The sequence below is a fragment of the Toxotes jaculatrix genome, chromosome 16, assembly GCF_017976425.1.
Source record: "Toxotes jaculatrix isolate fToxJac2 chromosome 16, fToxJac2.pri, whole genome shotgun sequence".
NCBI classification, from domain to species: domain Eukaryota; kingdom Metazoa; phylum Chordata; class Actinopteri; family Toxotidae; genus Toxotes; species Toxotes jaculatrix.
Window position 1 is genome coordinate 8,631,477 of NC_054409.1, and position 17,229 is coordinate 8,648,705.

The 17,229-nt window shown below is 43.3% G+C and overlaps 1 protein-coding gene across 3 annotated transcripts in view; it reads right to left on the bottom strand.

The window, feature by feature from the left end:
• Positions 1–424: 424 nt before the first annotated feature.
• Positions 425–17,229, bottom strand: part of grin1a (glutamate receptor, ionotropic, N-methyl D-aspartate 1a) — a 29,293-nt gene continuing 12,488 nt past the window's right edge. For 2 of the 3 annotated variants that reach the window (XM_041059034.1, XM_041059033.1), the window contains 12 exons: positions 16,805–16,891; positions 16,242–16,377; positions 15,767–15,894; positions 13,917–14,081; positions 13,184–13,302; positions 12,712–12,824; positions 11,909–12,057; positions 11,618–11,775; positions 10,881–11,042; positions 10,443–10,552; positions 9,919–10,064; positions 425–493 (listed from right to left, as the gene is read on the bottom strand). In XM_041059034.1, the coding sequence (XP_040914968.1) occupies positions 425–493; positions 9,919–10,064; positions 10,443–10,552; positions 10,881–11,042; positions 11,618–11,775; positions 11,909–12,057; positions 12,712–12,824; positions 13,184–13,302; positions 13,917–14,081; positions 15,767–15,894; positions 16,242–16,377; positions 16,805–16,891 (1,542 nt within the window). Of the gene's footprint in view, positions 494–3,947; positions 4,059–9,918; positions 10,065–10,442; positions 10,553–10,880; positions 11,043–11,617; positions 11,776–11,908; positions 12,058–12,711; positions 12,825–13,183; positions 13,303–13,916; positions 14,082–15,766; positions 15,895–16,241; positions 16,378–16,804; positions 16,892–17,229 lie in introns of all 3 variants that reach the window. The other variant, XM_041059032.1, reaches the window with a different exon arrangement.

The following is a 17,229-nucleotide window of genomic DNA, read 5'->3' on the forward strand; positions in this document are numbered from 1 at the left end:
CCATGAACTTAACCAAACTAAACCTGGCTTGCTAAATGCTATATAGCTGGTCAGGAAATTGGAAAACACCAAACATTAAGTAAATTTCTGTGAGCAAAAGGACGAAAACAAGGTTAAATAAGTTAGCTTATAATATACAGAAGGAAAAGATTGTAGATGTAGATGAGTCAGGTGGGTTCTTCTATGCATGCTCAGGGACCCTATAAACATCTAACGCCAGGTAATCCTGACTTCAAAAAAAGGTGCAAGTTCAGTGTTTTCAGCCACTTCTTCTTCAGCAAGCAGTTTCCTCAAAACGTCCACTGGCAGGTGGCGAAAAGACGGCGAAGGGAACGAGAAGGGTCTCTCCCCTCCGCTTCCTCTCCTCCTTTCCTCGTCTCGTTTCCTCTCTCCTTGGGGAGCGAACTTCAGTGTCTCCCTCTCTTTACACCACAGTGCTGACAGACGGGTCAGACAAGTTGAGTTGGCCCGTGATGTCAGTGGGTGGGTACTGCTGCAGAGGTGAACAGAAATGGGAGGAAAGGAGACACAGAACAAGATGTCATTTCTTGACAAAAGCAGCATTTGGCAGCTTTTTTTTTTTTTTTTTAATATCTAAACATTTAATTTTTATTTTAAGAACACCTGTGCTTCATTTCTGTAGCAATTTAGAAGCAGGAGGGTTCTTTAACCCCTCTCAGGCAGACTTCAGTGTTGTAATTATTTCCTTTTAAGTTTGGATTTTTTTTTTTTTTTTTAAGCAGTTTGGTTGTGCCTGAGATGGGCTAGTTGGGAGCAGACGTAAGGTCCTGAGAGTCTAGACAACAGCAGATTTGAATCAGGAATCATTTTATTTATTTATTTATTTAGCCTTACAACATGACTGGGTGATAATTTCCTGCCATGGGTAAAATGGACAGCTCATTTATCTCCCTGCAGTCATTTGTACGCATGCAGACAGGCGGCTTCTCTAATTTTAGCAGCTCAGACAGAGAAGATGAATTTTCGGCTGATTTCAAAGTGCTGTTGTGTTGGACTCTTATGTCCTTTCCCCGCTTCACTGTGCTTCTTTTAAAGCAGAGTGCATTGAATTGTAGGCGTCTACAGTGCTGAGAGGGAAAAACAAGATCCCGATTCCACTCAGGTGCCTAGTTTCTATGGCAACGGTGATTTTGCTTTTGACTGAGTCTTTTTGGTGTGTTTGTCTGACAGCAGTAAGCCACATTTTCACACTGCTGAGGTTGCTTTTTCTGCTACTGAGCAAAAATACAGAAACCTGACAAAAGAGTCAGTCATTAAACATTGTAGATATGGTCAAATACATTATAAATAGAGCTTTTAACAAGCTGATTATTGTGGATTTGCTTCATATTTTGGAACACAGTGAGGTTGGGTGGAGCGATACACTCATGTGCATTACGTTCTTTATAATCCATCTGATTTCCAACATGCCAATCATAATCCTGACTCAGCACTATGTTGGAAAAACCCGTTTCATAACACACCATGTGCAAGAAAACATCTTTTGTTGGTACATTACAAACGAATAAGGTACATTAATTAACTGCAGAACCAAAACAGGGAAGAGTCTTGCCTCAGTGTGCCCATCTCATACAGTACATACTTTTTTTTCTTTTCTTTTCTTTTTCAATTAGGCAAGATCTCAGGATTTAAGTGCCTCTGGCTTTAAGCTGATAGAGCCAATACATTCAAGCATATGAGCTTTAGAAGCTGTTATGATGCAACTAACATGCTGACAGATGGGGCAACATCCAGACTGAAGGGTAAAATCTTAAATTTTCTGAATAAACAACTGGAGTCAGAGTGGATGTCCCTCATCTCCTTGACCCACGAGTTGCATCATCATATGGCTTACAGCCCCCTTTCGGGTCTCCTCATGTCTTGTACCTTGAGGACCTGCTAACAGCGCACCCTACTGGGGTCAAGTGAACCAGCAAAAGAGAGACACTTCACTGACATTACAACCACAGTTAATGTTTATAAAGCTACTTATTTAATACAGCTATGGTGATTCTTCTTAATACGTGGCATTACTACAAAGATTATCTCTACTTCTTCTATTGTTACTACATCTATGACAGTTACAGTAATCGGCATGCTTGCAGAGGGAGAGAGGAGCAGTGTGGCATGTGGGTGAGGGACACTGACACTCAAGTCCATTGATAACCATTAATATAAAAGAAGAACATTTATATAAAATCAAAAATAATGGTCAAAGACTGAAGATGGCAAATCTTTCAATTAGAGCATCTTTTTTGATTACACTAAATCCTGTTTTATTTTTCCACATCGAGACATTATTATTATTATTATTTTTCCACTAGGGCTCCCAAGCCAGCATTCGAAACCTCGAACAGACATATTAACAATGGCGACTCCATTTTTTCTCCTCTTCAAACGAAACCAATTCTATTGAGAAACCTCCAGGGGAGAGCAGAGGTGGCTTGGTTCAATTCCGAAACATCCACAAGAAAAAGACAGTTAACACACGAGAAAGAGAGAAAGACAGGAGATCAAATAAAAACACAAACAAAAACTTTTTTTTCCTTTGTGACCCGTTAGCTTAGCGGCCATTGGCTACATCTCCCCTGGGAAACACATTCAAAACAGTGTTAGTACAGAAGCCTTTTCGTGAACGTGTCTGAGCTATCTCCAGAGATTTTTCTTTTTCTTTAGAGGCCCATGCCAGATTGTTTCAGCGACCAGCTATGTCTGGTGAAGCAGCTGGGTACAAATGACCGCGGGTCACTGGTCTGTCAGAGCACTCCAAGCTTGTAGAGTACAACCTCCCAACCGCAACGAACAGGGCTTTTCAACTGAACTGTGAAGGAATGGAGAAAACCTGACACTCTCATTGTGCTGCAACAAAGGATTCAAGCAAACATACAGAGATGGCGTAAAACACGATTTAGGGAAAAAGAGAATAGTTTGCCTTTATGCTTGCCTTGTAACACAGTGAGAGTCTAAGGCTTCACAGAGTTTGTAGCCCATTAAAACATAAAAGAAGACTGTCTTCACCACCTGAAAATATACCCTGAAAGAGGCATGCACAGGTCAGACCACAAGGACACTGAAAAATAAACAAGAATTATGACAAACAAAATATGAAAAAGCAAAAAGTAATTTGATTAATAGAAATCCATGAGTGTAATCCTGAAATAGACATGTTGATAAAAAAAGACAACACATTAGATTTCTTCTCAGGAGGCCATCACGACTACCTTGGAAATGGATTTTGGAAAAATGACAGAACACCAGCGCATGCTTTTCAAACCAAAAGCAAACCAACAGCGGCTGAAACCCAAACGGAGAAAGTGCGGGCGGGATTGGTGCAAAGAAAGGTGGATATACAAAGGATCAAGCAGTCAAAAAGACAAGACGCAAACACAAATATATAAATACACACACGCACACACACACTGTCATGTACAATACACACACCACCAATGCCACCAAATAGGACACAATCGCCAGAATCCACGTCCAAACCAGAGGCACGGAGGAAGAGCAGCCCAAGACAAAACACCACTGGCAGACTGCTTGCTTTTGTCGCCCCCCTCCTCCAGAAGCCACTAATCCCATCAAAACCCCAAAAAGCCCTGGACACTTGGGACGCCCCTTCCCCAAATTCAGAACCCAGCTCCTGGCCTGGCCTGACCTGAGTTCCTGCACTGATGCCCTCCGGCCTGTAGAGGAGCTACAGATGCTAAATGGGGATGGCTGATCAATGGTGAACGGACAGACACGTGGCAGAGGCTGCGGAGGTCGTGTGGAAATGGGTGAGTGGAATATGGGACTCTCTCGCGGTCGGATATGGGGATGTAGGCAGAGAGGACAGAGAAAGAGAACGGAGAGGGCTGAAAGCAGAGACAGAGGAGAAGGAGGAGAAGAAAAGGAAAGAGAGGGAGGAATAAACAAGGGAAGATGTTGCTTCTTCGTCTCCTTACCGTGTCTTTGGAGGACCTACGTCTCTTGATGCTGGAGGCCAGGGTGGTACTGATGGACCTAAAAGAGGCTTTCTTTTTGGGGTCGGGCTCTGCTCTACCACTTTTCCTATCCTAAAATAAATATATGTAGAAACATTATTCATGTTCTCTGGCTGGGGTGATAACCGTGGTTTCAGTCTCACCCATTCTCTCCTCCCACCACCACCACCACCACCACCTGCCACCCCAATAAATTACCTTACTTTATATTGTCTAAATAGAGGGAGGGTCCTTGTGAGGAAGACTACAGCACTTGGAAATGTAAAATGCGCAAAGAGGGAGAAAGAAAGGGATAAAGCCTGTTAGATGTGAGAGTGGAAATAGTCTGTTCAGGCTGATATGAGCGCATCTGCATTTTATGCAACATTATCACACTGGGACTGTACAAGATGGCACAGTAGTCCTCTAGAAATGTGCTGACACATTGACTCGGCCCCTACAAATGCATTGAAATGAGTGATGACTAATAAAGATGCCAGTGGGTGTGATACCTACGAAACTCTACTTTAACCAGCTAAATAATATTCTGCCTGTTCGCTCGCTATTGCCTGAGCACACACTTTACAGTTGAAAGTTCCTCATCTCAACAACACAAGCGATCTTAAATGAAAAATAATCAGCTAAGCATGCCAAATATGACTTTACAAAATATCTCAGATCTACTCAGTATTTAGTTCTTACACAGGTCAAAGTACATTCCTGCCAAAAAAAAAAAGAAAGAAACAGAAGCAGTTTTAACCATATACTGATAAAATGGCAGGCCAATTTGGTGCCCTCCCTCCCTCATACCATCAGAGTGCCCCACAGCTACTCTCAGCACAATAACTGCATGATTGTGTGCAAAAATAAAAAAACTCATATTAAGGTATTCTTACATCCTGAGTCTCTAGAGAGGAAGAGGGCTGCATAGGGGAAGAAAAGAAAAATAAAATAAATTTCCATCCACTTGATCGTTATTACTTTATAGAAGATCCTTAAGCAAAAGCCAAGGGAACCAAAAAGGGTGGATATTTAAAAAAAAATTAAGAAAAACTAGCAAAGCAAACATCCACATCCAAAGCCAGGCAGGTATAAAAAGTCAAGAAGCTACAGTATCAGAGGCCACTAAAATGCATATCAAAGAGGGAAAACAACAGCGACAAAAGTCAGTAAATAAAGCCCATTTAAAGTCATTATACCTTAAAGTGGTATAATGGAAATTCACCCCACACACCAGGGAATGGGATGGGGAATGTAATGGAGTGCAAGAAAAAAAGGCTTGAGAAGAAATGGTTGCCTACTGCGGCTGCAAAAACCAATATTCTTACAGTGAGTTAAAGAGCAAAAAAGGAAAGAGTTGCGATTTTTCTATGCTTGATTTCATGATCTGAGAAGATGGAGGCTAAATGATGCTACTCCTAAAAAAGAAAGCACTCTACGATGGATGTTAGTAAAGTATAAGTGGAGGATGGGTGAGAAGTTGCCGGGAGGGAGGCCCTTTGGGCGGGCGGGGCAGTGTGGTGTGAATTTCAACATGCCAAAACGTTTTATGGATGGAGGGAAGGAATAAAAGGGGGAAAACATAGAATAAGTAAACACAAAACAAATAGCATGACAAATAAATCCTGGCCAGCACTGGCCCCGCAGTACATCCTTTTTCATCAGGTCACATGACTAGGCTCTTTTAGGGTACATTTGTACCACCCATCACCCCGCTAACCGGCACTTTTCTCTCAAGGCATTTGCGGGCGTGACGTATCGATGAAAGCTGGCAGAGGAGTGATTGGTGCACAACATCACTCGATTTTAGAGCAGGTAATAATAAAAAGTTTTTTCCTGTTGGAAGATGACATCTCATGTTAGTAAATGGCAAAAGTCAGCCTGTGTACTGTGAACTGTTTTTGTTTTGTTTCAGGAAAAATCAATGCCCAAGTGACATCAGTCCCCCCCCACCCCATTTCTTACACGTCTGAGACTGCAGGACTGCAGTCCGGCCGCTCTGAGCCCTGATGAGGTGCTGCGTGTGCACAGTCCCGGCCATGCGGGGCATGCTGGACCATCAGATGAAGCGTGGCATGGGACTTGCACAGTGTACAGAAGCTGCCTGTTTCGCAGCAGTGCGTTGTCATTATTCATCAACATTATCATCATCACGGAACAGGGTCTCCCACACTTTGTTTTCATCCCAAACTGACACCAGTTTCAGTCTTGTTCAGATAGTGCACTTCTGAATAACATCTGTTTCAAAAGGGAAAGCCAAAAGCCGGACATGTAGCCTCTCAGGGATGTAGTGGTCAGCAAATTCTAACAGCAACAGTGATCACACTAAGACAAATCAGTAACATTAAGTTGAACATATAAAAAATATAAATCTGTATGATTTAAATTTATGGAATACATTATAGTTAGTAGAATTAAGAGAACGCTGCCGAACAAGTACATGAAAATATATTAAGCCTCTATATTTCATACCAGAGTCCAGCCTATACAGTTGGTCTACCTAATTACATTGTCATTAGCATTAATGTTGAGAGGAATACAAAAATAAATCAGTTGATGAAAAAATGTGCACTCTGCATTTTTAATAATCTTCAGATGTGGTATCTGCAATATCGCTGACTTCGTATATACATGAAGGTGAAAGCTTTAGGGCTCACAAACCCTGATTTCTTACTCATAAAAATTCTCTATTTTATTCAAACATGGCAGGAGCAGTACAGAGTACGTGGGTGAGTCAAACTCATTTACAAATGTCTGAGGAAGTTTGCATTTTTTTAAATCTGATGCTTTAGGATGATCTCTATAATAAAGGTACACCTTTTTAAGATAGTGTATTCTTGAGTGTACCTCTGCATTAATATGATTGCATTCAATTCTGACTTTTAGCCCGAGCTGTTTGTGTGACCCAGTAAGATCGATGTCTTTTTAAAATCTGCAATAGCTGCTTTTTTTCCCCTTTGGAGCAGCAGAAGCAAACAGTGAACATAAAACTGCCACATTATCATCTTTCAAGCTGATATGATTCAGTTAGAATACATGTAAGTACATGTACAGCAGGTACAGAGCAATGTCAGCATCTGTTTGGAGTTGTGTTTCTGTTGATGTGATGAATATAAGTCCAGTATTCACTCTCTGTAGCTCTGTTGTTGGTCTTTAGCAGCTCCTAAGGGAAATATCTGGCTCTTTAGCTGCTAAATGCACCATTACCGTATGTTCACCAGCTAACTTTGCCTGTCTGCCTTTTGTGCTGGACAGTTGGGTTTTAAAGCTTTTTTTTTTTTTTTTTTTGTGCTGGGAACAGATGGCTGTTATAGCTGAAAGTAATGCTATCCTCAGTTACTACACACCTCATTTAAAAGAGGCTGCCGCACAGTTAGCATGGCTGCACAGTCTATTACATATAATATTATGTGTAATGTAAATTATAAATTTAGATCATAAAGATTAAATCAGCTTTAAACAGCAGCTAGATTCTCTTACTCAAATATGTAGAAACAGAGATTTATAGGTTTAATTCCTCTACATCTCTGTGGCTACAGGTTCCTTAAAGCTGGACTGTCTTAGGCATGCAGTTCTAGCGATGCATGCACCTTCATTTCCTAGTTCATTAACTTATATTTTGAGGGCTTTAGAGAATGAACAGCATGTCGAGATAACATCAGCCTGCAGGGGATGAGGGGCGTACTATGTGAACAGATTTTGGTTAGTCAGAAGTGCACGCGCTCTGAGGTTACACCCTTGTGCTAAAAGGTATGTGGGTGCACAGTGCTGCACAGTGCTTTGCATAATACACCAACCTGAGGCAGGATAAGCACATAATTACATACACATACATGTGCAAGCAGTTATAATGATGCCAACGATGGGACTCTGAGAGTCAGTTCTTGCTGTACTAAGGAAGGAGGAGGCCACATAAACTGTGAACTTAGATATTCCATCGTGTTGAGTTTGTGCCCTTCTCAACCGAGCTGTCATGTTTAATTTGTGAAAATTAGATCAGGGTGAATAATCAAATCAGTGCATCCAAACAGTATGAATAATATCCTGAATAATATTCACACAGAACAGAACAGATTGTATTAGTTTGACTTCATGGGCTCCCTCTGTGCTCCTTGCATGAGAACCCCATTACGGCAGTTATAGTTCGAGAGGATTGTGTGTGTCTGTTTTTTTTAGCTCTAGGGTCCACAGTGATGGACGATGAACAAAGATGAGCATGCATGAGCTGTCCTTGTTCAGAGAAATGCAGAGTACAGAGAAATCAATGTGATCATCACTGACATAGATATGTCCTGGTCTAAGGGCAGTTTAGTGTGTCCCTCTCCTTTCTCAGTGATGCCCCCTACCCCACCCCCGCATGCATTCGCCTGCTGTATGCACCTAGAAAACATACATCCATATGAGGACACTCACAACAGTTACATACAATAGTCAGGTCGATGGCAGACACTCTCAGAAGGACACTGATTTGCTGACAGGCACTTGTGATTTTATACTGTACCTTCCTCCAGCCCTGCTGTCTCTACTGAGCAGGGCCAAACACTGAGCTGAGCTTTGGTTCAAGGCTTACAGAGAGGCAGCGGACAGAGAGGCTGCCGGGGCCACATCACAGACTCACAGAGTGATTGGCCATCAAATGTTGAGCCCTCCAGCGGGTGAAACCATAAAGAATAAAGGAAAGGAGGGTGCATGGGTGGAGGAGGGGTGCTCCACTGCTCCAACGCTTCCCAGCCGCATTTGATTGCGTTGGAGGACAGGGGGCAAATCATGTTCTTCATCGGCTGAGTGGAGGACCGTGTTGCTTGATTGGAGGTAAAAGGGTCGGTTCACTCAAATTTAAAAAAAAAAAAAAAAAAAAAAAATCCCTTTTACTTGTGGCATCTCACCATACAGATAGCTTTGGACCACAGATAAAGTTCTGTTCACCTCCATTTTATTGGTTTGGTGGCAGAAGTTACAGATGTAGATATGTCAAACTGCCAGCACATAAATCCCAAACTATCTGCTTGGCTAGAAACCACAAGAATGAGAAGATAAACGTGAACTTTTGAAATTTGGGAGAACTGACCCTTGGAACGGATGCCTGCTTTGGCAGCAACTGTGCTGCATGAAGCCTTAGGCATGCAGGTTTTACTCCTATTTGGTGTCTGCACAACAGACACTACAGCGGATAAGGAGACTATAGCATGACACTTTGCAGTAATGCTGACAATACTGGGACAGTCACTGCTGTGTGATTGTGCCAGGGCATTGATTTTACTCTTTATGCTCTATTTGTATAGCTAGCCCCTGGCTGCTGTTAGTATGGCTGCCAGAGTGAAGGAAATCAGTGATGGCGCAATCAAAGTGCATCAACCATACTGTAATCATGTTATTATTGTTTTTATGATGTGTCTGGCAGGACATTTGTTTCATTTCATTGGCTTTCCATGTCCACATCATCTGACCTTATGAAGCGTATAAGCACCGCAGCAGCTTAGAACTACTACTTCATGCCATGGACATGGAAGGTGAAGTTTTAATTCAGGTGTCCATCATGTTAGAGGGTCACAAAGCGAATCATCTTATTATTACTCTAACAGCAAGAGGTGATATGGAGGTGGAAATGGCCCTGCTAATTAGTTACATACTAATGAGGGGGTCCCGGCCACCGCTTGACTTCCAGAGGCCTCCTTACTCTCCTGCAGGCACACACAAGAGAGACGGGCGGCGTTGGCCTCTCGGGACTCTACAGGACCTACAGGGGTGCCGCTTACAGTACATGAAGACATCAGAGAGCACGGTTTCTCAAATCGCAATCTGGCGGTCTGACCACCACTGATGAAAATGAAAAAGCTCCTACAGGGGCTGAGAGACAGAAATCGATCCCAATGACGGTCTTTGCTGGCTCTCTTGCACCCCAGTTTTGTCCCTACCACCCTGGGTGTGAACGGGTAGAGGGGATCATTCCTACCTGCAGGTTCTTCCTCCAAACATTGACGGCCGCAAAGGCCAGCTGCATCTGCTTCCTGCGGGCGTCTTTATGGCGCTTGTAGGCGATTTCGATGAAAATGAGGAAGATCCCTGCTGCAATGCCTCCAGCCACCAGCATGAAGACCCCTTTTGGAAAGGGACAGATGAACAGAAACAGAGCAGAGACAGAGATATGTGAGCTGGTGGTCGAATACTCCGCCGCTCCCACTGAGCATGAAAGCATGGTCTGCTCGTCATGCCCAGTGGTCGCCCCTCCTTTTTCTACCAGCTCCTACTGACGACGGCGGCTGCAAACCACACAATAGTAATGGAAAAAAAAAAAACCCACAACCGCACAAAGCCACAGCACAAGATACTGTACGGCACACTTCCACAGAGCACCCACGCCGACACTAAAACAACGACTTTGTAAAGGTATTGGACAAAAAAGGGCTACAGTACCTTACCACTGCAGTTTTTGTCCAATCACTTTTTAACGCTTTCTCTACGCCATAAGGACCATACCTGCCATGTTTTCAAAGGTGAGTGTGGCTGGGGCATTGCTCCTTGAGTCACACTCCTGGTATCTCACCCAGGTTTTATCTAGGTCTTCCATGAAGCCGTTCTCATGAGAACTGCAGGGGGTTGGGGGTGGTGGGGAGAGAAGTGACAAAGTTAATACACGCCGCAACGACGGACCGTTCGAGCCGCTCACTCCCAGATAGCAGCACAAATGAAAAACAGACAGCTGGACAGGTGTTGTGACAATCAGACATACACTTGACAGAGACAAACAGAGAGGGCAGGAGAGGGGAGATACAGAGAGAGAAGATGTGACATAAGGCAATGTATTGGGTGGCTATAAATGGTCAATACGTGACCATGAAATCATATTGATAAGAAACCGAAAAAAAAAAAAAAAAAAAGAGTCATACGAGTAATGCAGCTTCGGCTGGGACAGACCTGAGAATGGCCAGGGACACATTCTGTTTCCAGGGGCTGTCCTTGCGCATGCCTATGCCAAAGCCCGAACGGAAAAACAGCTCTCCCGTGGTCACCAGGTCGCACTTCTGCGAGGCTTCAAACTCCAGCACCGCAGAGTCCCAGATGAAAGCATGCAGCTTGCTGTGGGGGAGGGGGAGGGGGGAGGAGGAGGAGGAGTAGGAGGAGGAGGAGGAGGAGGAGGGAGGAGGAGGAGGAGGGGAAGGAGGGGGTTACGGTGCAACAGTACAATGATTTACATACACATTTACGGCTCCCACCCTTCTCTCTCTCGCACACCAGATCGTGTGTGTCATTCAGCGTTTACCAGCAATCTCTACCGTTGCTTATGGGCCAAATGAAATCCAATGCCAGATGGGTGAGGGCGCGTCCCCCATTGGATTCCCCCCATCTCAAAGAAGTTCGTCTGGGTACAACCTGAAAAAGGGTGCTCTTCGACTCAATGTTAGCTCAACCTCACACTGGTGTCAGTGCTGTTGACACGTCCACACCTGCTGCTGTCCCTGGACGTCTGTCGTGGCTGGGCGATGGGCCTGGATCAGAGGAAACGCTGCAGTAAGTCCTGCGGCTTCCGCCTGGTCCAGAGGTCCATGTCCCCCCCCCCCTGAGCTGACTGTTCTGGCCCTGGTCTGTGTGCCTGATAGGTCGAGCAGCCGGCCGACACGAGCTGCGGTCGGCCCGGCCTGGCCGAGACTCACTTGTCGCGCACGGCCTGGATGGCCTCGGCGGCACTCTCATAGTTGTGCTTCTCCATGTGGCGGTACATGGTGCTAAGCTCCACCTGCCGCCGGAAGTAGATGTCCACGGAGCTCTGCTTCACCGTGGCGTAGATGAACTTGTCTGATGGGTTTCTCAGCTACACGGAGAGACAAGGACAAGACAGAGTAATGACTACTCATAACTGCCACTGATGTAAAATTTATATCATTTCAGATTTACATGAATAAAAGTGTTATTGTATGGTAAAATTTTTGTAACACTATACTCACCCTTGGGTCATTGATGCCGGTGATGCGCTCCTCAGGCCGGTCCAACACCAGGAAGGCAGCCAGGTTGGCAGTATAAGAAGCCACAATGATCATGGCAAAGCCGGCCCACACCATACCCAGGATTCTCGCTGAGAAGCTGCGTGGCGCACCTGTGTGGTGAGTTCAAGTCTTAACCTTTCAGCTCAGTCTTTTTCTATTTCAAGTCCAATTAGTAATGTATATAATGAGTCATTGGCTGGATACCTCCATTTCTGTTCTACCAGTCAAACACAGCTACTTATTACTACTGCTCTTACAACCACTATGGCAGATGATAACAAAAAGGATTATGAATCTATATATTACAGTGAATTATAATCCCATCTACTCAGTTATTAAAAGTTCCACAGACTTCACAACACAACCTAGAACCAAAGACATTGCCAAAAATATAGCCCACTAAAAATATCAGACATGAAAAGGAATCACTTGAAGATAAATGAAACAAGGAAAGGCAACAGGTCTAAACTGTTTAAAGACAAACAGCATCAAAGCCTGTCTTTACAAAATGTGATTAGAAAGGAATTAATTTGTCATCCTCAAAGAAAAACTCTACAATCAGGCAGCACCTGGAGCCACAAGCACCTTGATGCTGGTCTTTTTACAACTGCAAAACTGTGTAAAGATCAAAGTACTCAACAACATTGCTGTGTTTTGGTAAAAAAAAAAAAAAAAAAAAAAGGAACATTTGCTGCTCAGAAAGTGATGGTTTGCACATTTTCAATAATGATTTTTTCCTCTTTTTCTTGTTGGGTGTGTCTCACCTTCTCCTATTCCAGAGTTCAGCAACACTCCCCAGGAGAACCACATAGCAGATGACAAGGTGAGGGCGTCTTCTTCTTCCTCTTCACTGTTTACTTTAAACCTTCCAAACGGGCTAGAGTGGAGACATTGGGAGGGTTGCAGGAGATAAAATGAGAAATCACTGATGACCTGCAGAGGGGAAAACCCTGGCAACCCCGGGCAGGGACGGGAACTGAACATGAGCAAGCAAAGCAAGAGGGAGACAAAGTCCAGAGAAAGAAAAGCGGACAAAGATGGTGGCACACAGACAGAGCAGTGGGATGGTTGGAGCCAATCTTCCCTTCTGGCTGCCTCCGTGTCCACACTGAGGGAAGATCTGCAGCGCGCAGGAGTGTATGTACACACATTTGCGTGCACACTGATTCAGTCATGAATACACATAAACACACACACACACACACACACATGGGCACACACAGGTCCCCCTTGTACCTGAACCGGTCTAGTAGGTAAAGCATCACCGCCACCACATGCACCGATAGACCCACCAGCAGCCACAGTGTGCTTTGGAACGGCTGCATGAACGAGTCCAGTGTACTGCGAGGAATTTCCTGAAAACACACATCGCAATTGGTTATTGATTGATAGTGAACAACTCTGATTACCTTATGTTTGCATATTGTGGACTAAGATAAAGGAAAACACTAGTCTGTTTGTAAGTTTACCTCCTTATACATTTTGCATTTTTGCTGATGGTGGAGTTTTGGATGTAATTTTGTAATAATGAGATCCTGTAAATTGGCTAAAAAAAACAAAAAACAAACAAAAAAAAAAAAAACAGGTATGATCCTTTGGAGAGGTGATGATACAGCAGAACATCAGTTCACAAAGTCTGCTGTTCACACAGATAAAATGATCAGGATAGTATCTGTCTTTTTGCTAATACACTTCCTCAGCTCTTTCACTGTGTTCCCTTGTGTTTGTGTTGTAGAAAACAAGGTATAAAATAACACGTCTGTGTTTGGGATGTGTGACACAGTAAAGGTACAAGGAATAAAAACCGCCTCAGTCGGTAGGTGATTACACAACTGAACAATACATGTTACTCCCCAATGGCTGTTTGCCGTGACAGAGCACCAAACAGGCTACTTACCTTTATTTTGTTTAGGTTTTTAAAAACCTTTTTATTTAGGAACATTTTTCACATTACAAAAACCCTACTTACCTTTTTAACGAGGATGGTGAGGCCTTGATATTTAAAGGGTTTGGAGAACTCGATATACTGGGCTCGTTCGTTGTTTATAGTCAGCGGGGCAACAATCATGTCAGCCAGACCCCCCAGGAGCTCTCCCATCATGCCATTCCACTCTTTCTTGTTACTGTTGTTCACCTGGGGTCCCAAAAGAAAGGTGTTAACATGAGAATCAGCTAGCAACCCGCTGTCATCTAGACCACCGACTGTTTCCAGGCTTCAAGGATTTGGGTTGAGCCTAGTGGGGCTAGACGTGCTCCACATCTTTGAACCTCTGTCTTATGTAACAGAGAGATTGCTCTTTTCTGTAGTTTATAACATCATGCACTGTGGAACACTAAGTGTAGAATATTGTGCTCATGATTTGCCAACAAAACAGGCTTATTTTCTGGGTTAGAGACGAATGTTTCCACAGAGAAAATCTGTTCAAACCATGCAACTCTTTTAAGCTGATCATGTCCTGTTTGTCCTCCTTATGCACATCTGTGAATGTTGTTTCTATATTGGGTTGTGTTACACAGTGATGCCACCATGTCACGAAATAGATTTCAAGAGATTTCTTCCAGAGATCATCCTGTTAGGCTACAGGGTAGTGGCATGGCAACTAAATAATACCATGGTATTAAATCATGGCTTGGATATGTAATTACACTGTGTGTCCAACACTATGTGTATCTTATACCAATAGCTGAAATGTGAATAATGCCATTTAAGGTCATTGTAAATCTTGCTTACACCTCAGAGTAATTGGCTTTTTTTTTTTAAACCTTTGGGCAAATTGATTTGAGTTTACGGCGCTTTATTGATCACACACTGAAACAAAAAAAAGTAAAAATATTAATCCAGGGATTCAGAGAGATATGGGGATTTTAACCGTGCCTTGACAGACATACATGGATTAGGATGCACTGTTTCCCCACATACCAGTATGGCAGCTGTGTTCACACATCACAACAATGAACAGCAGTGGCTAATGAAGAAGCTACATGTATACATCTGTGCTATCAACCCTTTAGCTAAACATTTCTGTGTTGTAAATACACAGCAAACTGTTGAGAGGATAACGTTATCTTTTGTTAATAAAGGGCAGCGTCAGCAAGTAAAACTGGACTGTGTTGCAAAGAGATTGAGCAAAGGTACACGAGAGGGACAATCTGGACTCTATAAATTCATAAATGTGTCCCACTTGAGCAGTGAAAGGTTGGGTTAAATGTGGCTGATCCTACTATGACACTGTCTTTTTAGATGGTGGCATTGTGTTTTATTTGACATAGACATATATTTGTACAGAGACAAGCACTTTCCCTGGAGGCTGATGAAAATGAATGAGCCCTGTCATGACAAAATATTTTTTCCTGTATAAATGATATGTATGATTTGATTTTTGGTGTATAAATGATTTGTCTGTATGTTTTCCCATTTTCATAAATCATAGAACAGATTCAGGAGTGACAGAAAAAAATAAAGTGGACAGATTGTTCCTGTAATGTATTAAAATCAGCATGTTTTTTTTCAGATGTTTGGCTCAGAAGAAAACAGGAGCTTGGTAATGAAAAAAAACTATCACCGACAGAGTGAGTGTTTGTTTTGTTTGACATTACTATACTTTTACTGCACTAAGGGAACATTCTCCTTTTTTCTCTGCCAGATTTTCAAGTTGATTTCATCACTTTGCCTCTGAATAGTTGATGAGATCAAAACTGTCAGTGGAGTAAAGTCATTAAAAGTACTACAGTTGTGCAAATAACCAGTCGTGACATTTTCCGTGCAACCTTCACCTCATGCAAAAACATGACAAATATGACTTTTAATGTGAAACTGACCCGCTCCTGTGTTCCGAATTTCCCATCAGCCACCAGGTGCACCTCATAGGTAAAGTTCATGGTCATAGCCAGCTTGATCAGGAGATCAATGCAGAATCCATAGCAACACTGGGGTACAATTGGGCGACCTGTATAAAAAAAATCAGCAACGGTTGCAAGTTACAATCATTCTGGAGGAAACATGAGAGGCCTTGTTTTTTTTTTTTTTTTTTTAAATCCAAAGGCGGCGCACGTAGACTCAACACAGAAAATGCATGGCACAGCGCGCAGCAGACAACCACACCCAGTCACACTGCACAGAGCATACGGACAAAGCACGTCCCAGCATCCCAGCAATCATTCATTCTGAATGGCACACTCAGCTACATGCATACATATATAGATACCTACTGCATATATATGTATGCATCTCCAGTGGGTGTTTGGCGAGTGCGGTAAAAGCACATTGATAATATAAACGTCCCTGATGTGTTACCTGGGATGGTCTCATTGGGCCCAGTGCAGATAACCTTTTTAATTAAGACTCCATTTAATGTCATTTCCTCCTTGCACGTTCCATCAGGCAGAGTGGGTTTCACATACACAAATGGCTCCTGGTGTATCGTCACTATCTACAACAGATGGGACAGAAAGCTGTTTATCACGTAGTTAGAGCTGGACCAGATCAGTCTCGAGGGACTTTAGAGCGCTGCAGCGAGAGCGGGGGGAAAAACAATTCTTGGAAAAATCCCAGCAGATTCACAAACACCCATGTACGAACTCACAGATACTCATGGATACACAAGGACAAACGGATGAATGCAAAAATAGCTGACAAGGATACAGATGAGAGGTTCTTCGCAGGCCCATGAGGAATTTGAAGAGATAAAAGTCATGGCAAATACATCACTGCTGCCTTTATTAATGTAGATTAACTTCACTCCCCTCTGAGAAACAAATGTTAACGCGTTGTCCAACGTGAGTATATCAGCTCAGGTCCGCACTCGATCTGTGTAGACACGAATGTCACACCGCAGCAGCAAAGTGAAGGCGCCCTACCTTTAATCGAGTGGACATCTGGAAGCCCTGTGGTTTCTCGGTCTCTCCTCCGGGCCAGATGATCTTCCGCTGATTGTTCATTACCACCTGAAGGGATGCCACACGCATATAAAGTATTACAGGTGAGTGCTGACAGAAGGCGTGCTGCTGATGAGGCTCTTGCCCTGTGGGTGAGCGTCACTAATGAGTCAGCTTTATATAACCACAGCTCAGCGGTTCTTTTATTTATTGCAGTGACCTCTGACTTATGCATCATGCCTGGGGGGGTTTCAGCAACTTATTATTTTCACACCTATCACCAGGAAACTGAAGTGCTGGTCCTTCCAGGCCTTGCTGTTAGCTGTGCATAGCCGGCCTCTTTAATAACCACCATCAAAGACTAACTGAATACCATTTGACAAAATAATCCTGTAATCACAAGGTCC